Source organism: Sceloporus undulatus, chromosome 4 (genome assembly GCF_019175285.1).
Source record: "Sceloporus undulatus isolate JIND9_A2432 ecotype Alabama chromosome 4, SceUnd_v1.1, whole genome shotgun sequence".
NCBI lineage: Eukaryota > Metazoa > Chordata > Lepidosauria > Squamata > Phrynosomatidae > Sceloporus > Sceloporus undulatus.
This window is the reverse complement of record NC_056525.1, coordinates 148,118,047-148,131,573: the sequence shown is the minus strand read 5'-3', so window position 1 is coordinate 148,131,573 and position 13,527 is coordinate 148,118,047. Positions and strand designations below refer to the sequence as shown.

The 13,527-nt window shown below is 39.5% G+C and overlaps 1 protein-coding gene across 2 annotated transcripts in view; it reads left to right on the top strand.

The window, feature by feature from the left end:
- The first annotated feature begins 463 nt into the window (after window positions 1-463).
- Window positions 464-13,527, top strand: part of ZBTB41 (zinc finger and BTB domain containing 41) — an 18,549-nt gene continuing 5,485 nt past the window's right edge. Inside the window, exons 1-8 of one of the 2 annotated variants that reach the window (XM_042465549.1) lie at window positions 464-524; window positions 4,607-5,835; window positions 7,365-7,572; window positions 8,510-8,579; window positions 8,988-9,135; window positions 10,002-10,131; window positions 12,363-12,458; window positions 13,258-13,364. In XM_042465549.1, the coding sequence (XP_042321483.1) occupies window positions 4,698-5,835; window positions 7,365-7,572; window positions 8,510-8,579; window positions 8,988-9,135; window positions 10,002-10,131; window positions 12,363-12,458; window positions 13,258-13,364 (1,897 nt within the window). In that variant the 5' untranslated portion in view covers window positions 464-524; window positions 4,607-4,697. The other variant, XM_042465548.1, reaches the window with a different exon arrangement.

Genomic DNA, 13,527 nt, shown 5'->3' with positions numbered 1-13,527 from the left:
CTCTCTAGGAATCTCTAGGCCTTTCAGTGCAACTTTTGGCTAAAGTTGACCATAGTTGCATTGGAGGACCTAGAGATTCCTAGAGAGAACATATTAATCAAATCCGAGAATAATCAGATCCGCAAATATGGAGGGATGAGTGCACTGTATTTGATGAAACAGACTGAAACTGCCTTAAGAAGAGTGGAGTCCCCTCCCAACCCGAGGAGGCGTTGGCGGGGGGGACGCTCTCTCAGTCCTATTCCTCCTACTCTATGGTTGAAAAAGAATGGGCCGCTCTAGCCACACTTCTCCATGGTTCCCAGCCCTATTGGGGGACCATAGAGACGCGTGGGCAGAGCGGCCTACACGCTTGCCTCGCTTTCCCCGCACATTGAACACAGAACCGGATGTGTGGCCGTCACTCGTTTCCCCCCCTCATTCCCCTCCTCGCTCTGGCCCCGCCCCTTTTCCCATCCGCGTGCTGTAGGCCTGGAACTGTAAACAGGCTTTGCAAGGGGCACCCGGAAGTGATGGCGAAAGAGGTGTGTATGGAGGGAGAAAGGGGCGGGGCTGCGTTGCCCTGCCCGCGAGCCGAGTGAGGGCCGTTGCCTGTTTGCTGCTGCTGCTCCGGCTGGCTGCCAATGAGCGAGAGGTGGGGAGTCCCTCCGCGGGGGGGCGCGCGCGCACTCCTGTCCTTGAAACGGCCGTTAGTGGCCCCGCGATGGGGGGCGCGTGCGGGGGGGAAGAGAGGGAGAGGCGGTTGAAGCTCCGCCCCTTCCAGGGGCTGCTTCAGGGGGGCTTCCGAAGGGCGCGGCCCTGCGCTGCTGCTGCTGGACAGGCCCCTAGTCTATTAATATACCAGTGTGTGTGTGTATATACTGTATACATATACGTATATAGGTACACTAGTATGTATATGTGTGTATATATGCATATACACACACTAGTATACTAATATATATGTGTATATATAGTAATAATAATGTTATGTAATATTATTACATATGCACTGCTGGAAACCTTTTAGTATATTAGTATACTAGTGTTCTATATCCTATATATATATGTTAATAATGTTATGTAATATTATTAGAAAATATTCTATATACTAGTGTACTATATCCTATATATATATAGTAGCAACAATGATAATGTTAATAATGTTATGTAATATTGTTACATATGTGCTGCTGGAGACCTTTTAGGATATTAATAAACTAGTGTGTGTATATATATACATATATGTATATAGATATACTAGTGTGTGTGTCTGTATGTGTGTGTGTGTGTTATATGTTGTGTGTATATATACACATGCTAGTATACTAATATACTAAAAGGTCTCCAGTAACGCATATGTAATAATATTGTATGTTATGTGTGTGTGTTAATACTTAGTATATTATTTTAGTACTTTAGCATTTTACTCTCTTGTGTTTTTTCATTTTTATATATGTTTTTGACATTCTGCCATTTGGTGGAAAGAGCATTATAAATAAACATTATCATTATTATCACTACTGCTATTGTACTACCTGGGATTGGGTTCTTCGTTTTGCTCTCTCAGCCTCAGAGGATGGTAATGGCAAAAAAAAAAGCTCTGTGAAGAAATCTTGCCAAGAAAGCCCTGTGATAGAGTCGCCATAAGTCAGAAACGACTTGAAGGCGCACAACCATAACAGAGATGTGGGTGTTGTTTTCTCTCTCTCTTCCTGTCCCCCCTGAATTTGGGGGACGGCAGTTTAGGCATGTCTTGAACACTGCCGCCACACTGCAGAATTAATCCCCTTTGACACTGCTTTTAATTGCTATAGCTCTGTCCTACAGAAGTCTGGGATTTCCTCTCTAACAGAGGAGGCTAAATAGCTCGCAGAACTACACATCACAATGACCTGGAGCAGTCAGCTCTTGCAAAAGTCAACGCATACCTGAATGTAATGGTAATTAAAAAAAAGTCCCCCTCCTCTTCTTAATTTAAAGAAAGCACCAAGCCTACATACATTTTCTTTCAGCAAGATCTGAAATTAATAATCCAGACAAAACCTTTGCTCTGAATTAAATGTATAAAGTTGCAGAAGCTGCATTTGCACCACAGAAATTATCCAATTTGACACCGCTTTAACTGCCACGGCTGTATCCTGGGGAAGTCTGGGGTTTGTAGTTCATCATGGCACAAGCTGGTAGAAAAAGGCTAAATAGCTCACAAAACTACAGATCCCAAAATTCCATGTCACTGGACCCATGGCAATTAAAGTGGTGTGAAATTGCATTAGGTCTGCAGTGTAGATGCAGCTTTCACTGGCATGAAGTCTGATGGTTGCTTTTTTGTGGGGGGAGGTGATTTGCTCAGCTGGTTTTGCCTGGAAAGGAAAAAAGCCCAGTGGAGAATAGACAGGAACAACCAGTAAAAGGCACTCTTTGCTCTTCTGTCCTGCCCTGCAATGCAGGATTTAAAGGGGGGAAAGGGACTATTCAGCAAGTGCACCCAGTCCTTGGCGCCTTCTCCTCTTGGGTCCTGCTACTTTTGAGAAGAGACAACAGCTGTGCCTGTCTGTCCTCTTTTGCTCACCCTCACTGGGCACCTTGACAAGAAAGGATTGGGTTTATGGTTTCTGCCGAGGAGAAGTTCCAACTTTGTGTCCCCTCATGCTGGATTATAAATCCCATGATCCTGAGCCAGCATGGCTCTGGTGAGGGATAATGCAAGTTCTTGCAGGGCAATAGAATTTGGGAAGGGGGGGGGCTGAGTCCAAATGTTCTAGCACCTTTCAGTGCGTTGGCCTTCTCTTTGAAGGAAATTTGAAAGCAGAAGAGCATTCAAAAATTCAGCTCTCCACCCACCTGCAGTCTGAAAAGGTGCAACCCTCCTATCATTTTCATTCTCACCCCATTTTAGTGCATGCTGAGGCCAGACCTTAAATAAATGTGATGACTGATGATAGGGAGAAATTAACTGAGGCTGCTTTCACATTGCAGGAATAAAGCACTTTGGCACCACTTTTAACTTCCATAGCTCCATGCTGTGGAATTCTTGGATTTGTAGTCTGGTGGTGCACCAAAACTCTGGGAGGTAAATCTAAATACAGTGAGCTTTTTTTATCTGTGGGTTTGCCATCTGCAGATTTGAGCTTCCATGGACAGCAAGTCCCATTTTTTAAAAATAGGCATGCATGCATGGCCACGCACACATCGTACGCCTATAGAAAACATCAGGACTTGAGGTCCCGATGGTTTGTTGCTGTTGTTATCTGTGGCGGGGGGGGGCAGATTCCCCCATAGGCAAGAAGAGATGACTATATCTTAAAAAACTACAAATCCAAGAATCCCATAGCATTGAGTGATGATAGCTAAAGTGGCATCAAACTGCTCATTTCTGCAGTGTAGACACAACCTGAGTTTCATAATAAAAAGAAGGAATGAATCTTGTAGCACCATAAAGACTAACTAATGGATTTCAGTATAAAAGCTTTCATGGACTACATTTCCCTTCATCAGATACACAGAATGTATTCATCTGTGATCCATGCTTCTGGAGAAGTGGGATGTTGTCCATGATAGCATATGGTGAAGTACTTTAGGTTGCCACAAGGTGCCTCGTTTATATACTGCCATCTTACAGCTGTATTCAGTTTTTGCTTGCAAAAACTGGTACTACAATAATTTTGTTCTTGTTTTTTGGTAGTGATGCTGGAAGAAATGGCAAATGTCATATACAATATAGATAGATTAGTGTTTATTGTAGGACAACAAATATAACAATGTCTATATAGGTTGTGCCACCACTGTCATATATAAACAGTCGTTTATATATGAAAAGGTTTCTTAATTTAAAATAGGTGGGCACATCTGTAGAACTGGAGGATAATTTTCAATTCCTCCTGACTCAGGATGGTTTCCAAAACTATTACTTTCAAGAACTAGAACTGAAGTTCTGGTTGCTTTCATCAATATTTGGGGCAATATTCAACTGGTTTAGGGCAGGGTGAAACTGCTACAATGGAAACTGAGGCCCGGTACACACTGCCAGGAAGTGGTGTCCTGGCAGTAATAGTAGGGCTTGGGACCGTGCACGAACCGCATGGTCCCGAGCCGTACTACATGCAGGCAGCAGCCTAATTGCGTCCTCCCTTCCACACGGGGCCACCATCTTTATGTAAGGGAACCAGGCTCTTTTTACTCCGGAGCTGCCACAAAATTTCTGACCTGATTTAGAACAACATAAAATTCTTACCTCTGCACAAACCTCTCTCATTACAAAAGTTTTGTATAAAAAGGAAAAATCACAATTTAAACAATTTATCATACTTGAGTTAGAAAAACCCCTCATTCCGGATACTACTGGATATATTAACGTGTTTTTGGATATTTGCTTACATGCAGGCTGTTTCAGACTGAAATCAAAATTAAATTCTAATGTATCGAATAGGGGATAGGGATGATGCCAGCTTTGAGAAATCAATTAAACTCTTAACAGGTAGATCACTTTCTATAGAGAGATTACAAATGTAACAATGTCTGTATAGGTTGTGCCACCACTGTCATATATAAACAGTCTTTATATATGAAAAGGGTTTTTTTTTTAAATTTAAAATAGTGACAAACAAATTATGTTTTTCATTGGCAGGTAATAACGTCAGGTGTTACTGAAACAACTGTCAGTTTGAGAGACCTTAGCTTACATATGAAGTTCCCTGTATTGAAGTCGCACATCTGCAATGAAGAAAAGGAGAAAGGTCACTGCAAATTTAAATGACAAAACACATCTTGATCACCAGAAAGAGTCTTCTGGAAAGATCTCTGTAGCAGACTCTGTGCAGGAAGCTATAGTTCATTCTGTGGGAGTTGCTCCTGCAGACCAGCTTGCATGTTCAAAAGGACTCCCTCCGTCACCAGAGCAAAGAAGGCTTTTAAGTTCCCTGCAGTACAACAAAAATCTTCTCAAATATTTAAATGATGATCGACAGAAACAACCATCTTTTTGTGATCTGCTCATAATTGTTGATGGGAAAGAATTCAGTGCCCACAAAGTGGTAGTTGCTGTCGGGAGTAGTTACTTTCATGCTTACTTGAGCAAAAATCCAAGCACAAATGTTATTACCTTAGATCATGTAACTCATTCAGTTTTCCGTCATCTCCTTGAGTTTCTCTATACATCAGAGTTTCTTGTGTATAAAAATGAAATCCCTTTCGTTTTAGAAGCAGCCAGGTTTTTAGATATTATAGATGCAGTAAAACTGCTAAATAGTGAAAGTGTTTCCAGTGTGGAGTCTGAAGACAAAACAGAAAATGCAGCACTGTTTGAAAAGCTCAGCGAACTAACTGTAACTGCTAAAGTACCAAACAGTCATCAATGCACTTTGTGCAGTCGCAATTTCTGTTATAAGAAATCTTTAGAAAATCACCTGTCCAGAGCACACACATCTTCTCCATGGGGAAAAGGACATGGGCTAAAAATGGTTGAGAGATCTGAAATTTCTACCAGAAGATCAATGAGAAATCGTAAATGTCCAACGAAATTTGATCAGAGTTGCAATGAAAGTAGAGATATATCTGATAGCAATTTAGATAAAGTCATTCCTGGCAAGGAAACCAGTGAGTCTCGTAATGCATCTGAAGATAGTGGAAGTGAATATAATAGTGATGAAGACAGGCAGGAAGAAGACACTTCAGGAGATGATACCAAATCTGAAGACCAAAGTGAAGAGGAACCTGATAAAGAGAGACATGAGCCAGTTGGTCTGGGAGGAAATATTTCTGAAGGCAGTCTTTCCACATATATTCCTGTCATTGTTCAGAACAGAGGCAAAAAATGTTTGCAGTGTCCTAAATGTGATAAAGTATTTGATAGAGCAGGTAAGAGGGAAAGAGATTTTATTTCTTCCTTTATAGAGGGATAACATTTGGTTGGAAGGCATACTAAAAGTTGGGCATTGCATCATGGGTATTATTTTATGCTCAAATTGATCTAACTTCCCCCCACCCCCCATGCTCCTGAATCAAGGGTGGGAATCAGTCCTCCAGATGTAGCTAAACTGCAACTCCTAGCTTTTCTCACCATTGGCTTATGCTGCCTAGGAAGAATGAAGCTTGCACCCCAACAGCCTCTGGAGTGCCACATGATTCTCATCCATGTTGATGACTTATAGAAAAAGTATTACAGTAAGAGAATTGAACAAATAGTACAACTGACACGCTTTGAGCAAGGGGAAAATAAGAAACGCATATGTTCTTGTTTATTATAAGTTCTAATAGTTTGTCTCATTTTTAGTTGATATTTCAGGACAGCAGCTTAGGGTAGTCCAACAACATCAGGAGGAATGTTTGTTCCTTAGATCTGACCAATAGAAATAGAGTAAGTGGAATGTTAGAGATGTAAGCCTAATTTAAATACCTATTTGGTTCTATTCATAGCTGGTCATACAATGCATCTGCAACTCAGTTGCGATCACATGAAGGTGTCAGTTGTACAAGCTGAAGTTGCCACATTGTGATGTTCATCACAATATGGCTGGTAATATATATATATATATATATATATATATATATATATACACACACACACACACACTTTGCCTCTACAGTTTGGGACATCCAGTATGTTCACCTCCTACTTCAAGACACCATTTCATTCCATGGATAGAGATTCATACTTTGTGGTTGTACCAGAGTCCTTGTGTTCTCACAGCAATATGAATCATGTCCTAGACCATGAATGGGCCATTTTTAGTGGCTAGGTACAGTCAGCCCTCCTTATAGGCGGGTTTACCTTCCACGGCTTTGAGCTTACGTGGAGAGCAAGCCCCGGCAGAAGTAATGGGGTGGGTACTCGTGCCACGCACCCCTTGCACCGCTGCGAGCATAGGCCCCATTTCCCGCATATGGGGAGGGGGGACTGTAGTATATATCATGAGGAGGGGGATAAAGTGGACACTCGCATGAGTATGAAGTCTGACAATGCTCCTTATCAATTTTACTTGTCTAGTCAGTCCAACTAATTTTAAAGGAAAGATAGAAGACCACTGGTGATAAAGCTGACAAGAGATGTTTACAGATCTTGTATTGTAGTCTAGCTCTTTTGTAATTATAGATGGCAAGATGGTGTTAGGTGATCTGGCAGAAATGGTAGCTACATACTGGCATATCTGCTCTGCAAAGTGTATTTTTCTAGCTGAAAAATAAAATACGGTATTTACAAAATGGAAGGGTTTTATTGAAGTATATTCACTGTTGTATAATGCACTACATAAACTGCTCTGTTTGAAAAGACACCCTTGCCCCAAAATGTAACACAATCTATGCTTATGCATGACAATGCTAGATGTTAGCAGGACTGTTTACCAACTGGTTTTTTAATAATTTATTGTGAGTGGTTTGTTTTGTAGGGAAATTTGAGAGCCATGCTCGTGTACACACTGGTGAGAAGCCTTTTGAGTGTGATATTTGTCATCAGCGCTATTCAACCAAATCCAACTTAACTGTACATAGAAAGAAACACAATAATGAAATGGAATTCCATAAAAAGGAGCACAAATGTTCATACTGTAGCAAACTGCATGCCACGAAAAAGACCTTGATGAAGCATGTAAAGAGGCAAGTTTCAAGTAAATTATAGTATGGTAAGATAGTATAATTATGTGATTTCTTTTAAATATAAAACTAAAAATGTATTGATATTTATGGTGATATAGAAACAATGTATCAGTTTAATGTATATTATTTTTAAAAGCCAGTTCTTGCACTCAGCAGTTTTCAGTTCTGTTAATACAAGGAAGGATGGTCAAGACTGCTACACATGTATAATCATATGTTAAGTGAGAATCCATACCGAGAGGGTCATCTTAACAAACAAACAAACAAACCACTGGACAAGATAGTTAAAGGAAGGAGAGACTGCTTATCAGGATAGCATTTTATAGCTGGCTTGAGCTTAAGGAAGATGGGACACATGTATAATATTTCAATTTAATTTTTTGAAAGGCTAAGATTTATCAAGAAATACATCCAGCATTGTGGCTTTCTGTATCTACAGGAGAGGTGAAGTACAGCCCATGGGCTTCATGAGTTTGCCCCCCAGCACCATTTGTATGACTCCCAAAACAAATTATTTTGCTCCAGTATGTCCAGGAACAATCTCTAGGGGGTATTGAGGACTTCCCCACATGTTTAGAGTCCCAGAACCCCAGGATTCAAAATGAATTTTTGAAAAAAATATAAAGTTTTTTTTCCTCTCGAAATGTCCTAAAATGCCTTTAGAGAAGACCCCAAAACACACACACACCATGCCCTGTATAGGGTGTGCGGGTACAATGTATTATTATTATTTTTTAAATGTGGCAGCAGGTGTGGCCCAAAGACTCCTGGAGGACTAATGTGGTCTCTTTCTCTGTTCAGCAACATGGAAAGGATCACATTTTCTGGGAATAATAGTGCACCTTTGGTAGAGTTAGCAGTACCAGAATTTAAAATGAATATGTACGTGATAAAATGTATTTACTAAAGAAGTAATTTCTCACTCTGCCCTTCATAGGTACCATCCTGAAAATATACAGGAGTTTCTTTCCATTAAGAAGAAAAAGAGTGAAGGCTGGAAATGTGATGTAAGCATGATTTTGATATTCTTAGGAAGCAGGGATTTATAATTTTTACAACACTGTATCGTGAATCCAAAGAGAATACACTGAATTTCACCTCTGAAATGCAGCTTTTCATATTCCTGATGTGTTTGGGAATAATCATATTTGGTCATTCTTTGTTTACAGTGAAGACATTGCAAAACTGCATATTATATCAGTGGGAATGATAGAAAATAAATCATCCGTAATTGATGCTGTTGTCCTCTGTTTGTAAAGGACATTTCCAGACAACTGCTGTTGTTTTTTTTAATGAAAGTATTCCATTTATTTGATTGATTCCCTGGTATCCTTCAGAAAGCTCAAAGCTATATACTTGACAAATTCCAATGGACACTTACAATTAACGGTTAGTTGACTCTTGTGTCACTTTAGATTTGCAATAAATCTTTTACAAGAAGGCCTCATCTGGAAGAACACATGATTCTTCACACTCAGGATAAGCCTTTCAAGTGTACCTATTGTGAAGAGCACTTTAAATCCCGCTTTGCTAGACTAAAGCATCAAGAAAAGTTCCACCTAGGTATGAAAACCTTATTTTGATATGATTACATATAAATATGTTTTCTTCTATATATTTGTGTTAAATTGAGTGTAGTTTGAATTTAGTAATTTATGTAAATCTTTTGCAGAATTACATTTGGGTATATATGTGTTTTAAACTGTACAAAAGTAATTGGTATTGCGCTCTCCAACAGTGATAGTGTGCTTGTGGAATGCCCACCCCAGAACCAGCTCTCAAGAGTTGGAAAACCATATGGAGCTAGCTTTTGGATAATGCGGATGGCTTCTGGAGGGTGGGAAAGATAATACCACTTGATTAATGCTAGAGTTAGTCCTTAGTTTTTAGAGGAGGGGGAAGTTTAGTTGTGAAGGATATGCCCAGTTAAGTGACTTGCAGTCAAGTCTTTCTGTATCCCACAGCTCATCTGTTAGGGCTCAGGAAAATGGAACAAAATTTACAGCAGAGAGTGTGAGCTTTCTATAGTGAGAAGCCTAAAATCAAGTTCGCTGAGCCTCTCAAATATTCTATTTCGGTAGAGGTTTTATCTCTTTTGCTTAAATACAAACAAATTCTGCCTTTTAAAAATAAATTTTAATTTTGTTTCTATCCGTAATAGTTTGAATGGTGTTAGGACAACCATACCATGTCTGATTCAGCTCCTTATCACTAGACAGTGTGGGTAGTTGTTCAGTTTTGTTTGACAGTTGAAGAGTGAAATGCAAGTTTCACTTGTGTGTGATGTTTCACAGAGGTGATAATAAATTAATGGTGTTTTGTTTTGCTTTGCTTTGTATTCTTATGCTACTGAATAACATGCTTAGTTGTAACCATCTTTTTTTTTTCAAATTACAAAAATTGTAATTTGTATTTATTTCTCTGCTCAGGTCCTTTTCCATGTGATATTTGTGGGCGCCAGTTTAATGACACTGGAAATCTGAAACGTCATATTGAGTGTACTCATGGAGGAAAGAGAAAATGGACTTGCTTTATTTGTGGAAAATCAGTTAGAGAAAGGTATGTGATCAACCTCATACATAGATTTAAAGAAACTAGCAATTCTTCATTTGTGCTATGACCCCCAAAATTTATACAGTCATCCCTCCATATTTGCGGCTTTGATATTTGCAGATTTGATTATTCACGGATTTGATTAATATGTTCTCTCTAGGAATATCTAGGTCCTCCAGCGCAACTCTGTGGTCAACTTTAACTAAAAGTTTCACTGAAAGCCATAGAGATTCCTAGAGATAATACTCTACTAGGCCTTTGTAGATCCTCCAGGGCAGTTCTATGGTCAGTGTCTGTCGGGCATCAATCACAGAGTTGTATTGGAGGACCCAAAGATAACTAGAGAGGTATCCTCTCAGTAAAAACATGGTGTTTTTGTTATTTGCATTTTTTCCATATTCACGGGGGTCTTCTGCCCCTAACCCTAGCGAATATGGAGGGACAACTGTATAGTAAATGCAGGATGGTTGAACTCATATTTCAGTTTTTAAAGATTTTTCTTAAGGGGACAGTGACAGAATTGTACATAAAGCAACTTGGAACAAAACTATATTGGTCTCCCAAAATAGGAATTCTGAACGTTGTTAATCTAGTGGTTCCATATAAATTCTTTGAAGCTAGTCACATGCAGTGACACCAGAATCAGACTTTTAATATGAGGAAGTAAGAGTTTATTGAATATGTTAACAAACCATATAAAAACAGACAATAAAAATACATAATACATTCAGAGGGTAATAAATATCAGAAGTTGCACCCTTGCAGAACTACATAATATAAAATATATTAAAAGGTCAAATCACAGAATAATATTATACATCTGGGACCAGCAACAAAATGTTAAGGAAATTGGTCACTGAGGTGAGGTACAGACTGCCCAAAAAGGGTGGTCTGCCCACGCCTTGTTTTGCTGCGCAAGGAAGCTGCAGCGGACAAACCACATGGCTCCCTCATGCAACAAAAAGAACCCGCAAAAACCGGGGTCTTTCTGCCATGCCATAATGATGCCACAGTGTGCCAATGGCACTTGCAACGTCATTATGGAGGTGTGTACAGGGCACCGCCATTTTGATGCCGTCATCACATGCTAGGGGTGAGGCATGTATGGGCTGTGTGCTCTAGGCCAGTCCCTAACACATGACGAGGGCACCCTATAGGCCCGTCTGGACAGGGCCTGAGTTATGCCAGTTTCCCACTCGCTCTTTGCAACAGTTACTCCACCTACTGAGCATGCTGAATTCTCATTGGCTGTTTTAGAGCTATTTGTAATTAATTCTTTTTGCAAGAACTGTTCCATAATGTTATGGGATATATCTGATATTATTCCCAACTAGAATAGTGAGTGAAACTTTAAAATTCCATTGGTTCAGTGGGTCTCCTCTACTCTGTGGGTAACATCTGGATTTAAACTGGTGGTAGGAATTGTGTGGCCTTTCAGCTGTTGTTTGATTGCAACTGCCAGCAGTGCTTAACCACCATAGCCAATGACGAGCAGGCTTCTGGTATCAGCAGTTGACCAGTTTGGGAGTGATTTTTGTCTTACTGTTTGTATTTGTGGGGTCTTGTGTCTGCACAAAAAGGGCTAGGCTGCACATATATTTCCCCACCCTGATGTAACTTGGCTAAGAAATGGAACCCAGAATAAAAATATGTAGATTGGCCCAGACCTGTTTCACAGTAGCTGCCTTGTTAAGGAAGAAATAGCATGAGCCCTGGTCCAGTAGTTTTCTTGAGTTTCTCTTGTGTAACTAAACATTAACCATCATATAAAATAGCAAATTCACTTTTCTGAGTAAACATCCTTCATCAAAATGGCATCATTAGTGCACTGAAGGGTGGTTACAGGTAAGCTTGAGGAAACTATTAGGTTTGCAGAAGCAGAAAGAGCTTAAAGAAAAGAAAAAGCAGGGAGTGAGCCACCGTCCAAAGAGTCTGGTGGAAACTGAGCATGCTCAGTGAACAAAATGTGAACATGGGAAGACAATTAAAAACTCAGTTGGGTGTAGTATTCTGCAGGAGGATGAGTTGGCAGGTCCCATGACTTCATCTCTGTGGAGAAGGTACTCTGCTTAAAAATACTATTTATGAGGAGGGCATTGCAGAGTTTTAATAATGAAGGAGCACAGGGCAAAATCAGTGTAGTAGTACTTATGCAATTTATAGTGGATTTTGTCTTTCTTATTTTAATTGGAAAGGCTAGAAAATGTGTTCTTGATATTTTATTTTATTTCCTTTAGAACTACTTTAAAAGAGCACTTACGAATCCACAGTGGAGAGAAGCCTCATCTGTGTAGCATTTGTGGACAGAGTTTTCGTCATGGAAGCTCATACAGGTAATAGTGTCTATATTGTTTTGCTATTATTGGGAAATCGTTACTGACTTAAAATACTTATATTGTGATTTTCCTCTAAAGAGCTCATTCCAGCCAACAGCAACAAATGAAAATTACAATGAAACAAAACAAAAGACATTAAGACATACGTTAACAAGTTACAAAAGATTGGCTACTATTCTATGCAGGCCTATTCAAGAGCGAACCACTTTGTGTTGGGTGGGGCTTGTTTGCAGGAGATAGGTATAGGATTATAGCCTGGAACTGCATCTCATGATCTCCTCTCTGCCAAAATTCCACAATGTTTGTCTTTAAATTGACTTTAAATACTGAGCTAAGCATGGCTTTCAGCATATCACATGAAAAGAGTAGAAACATAGAGATGTTTATTCTATTGCATGTTCCTGAAAACTGTACATTTCCCCCATCAGCATGATCAGCTAACAATAAGTGAAAATTTTATTTCTGGAGATGAAATCTGAAAATTTATATCATGACAGATCCTTATACTATTTAATCAAAATGCTACTGGATTTCAGTTATGGCAGTTAGGCTTTCACTCTTGTGCAAATAGTTGATTTTGAGGCCCAGATCACATGTAGGTTGACTAATGACACCAAAATCCAGTACAACTCCTGCTTTAGTTCAAAGACATAGCTGTGTTAGCCTGGAAAATCAATATGCAAAGGGATTTTGCAGCACTTTTGAGACTAACTGAAAGATAGAAGTTGGTAGCATAAGCTTTTATAAACTTGACTCTGCTTCCTCAGATCTTGCTTTTGTGCTGTTATTGATACAGGCTTCATCTACGAGTCCACCATGATGACAAGAGATATGAATGTGAAGAATGTGGAAAGACATTTATTCGCCATGATCATCTAACAAAACACAAAAAAATACACTCAGGTAAATAGTTTTATTTATTTATTTTATTTAGTTGCATTAACATTAGTTTTCTGAGACAAAGATTGCAGAATACAGAATTCTTGAATATTGTTTTAAGATAGCTGTGTATTGTTTCTTTACTTAAAATGGCCACTAGAGGGATGATCACATCTAATACTATACT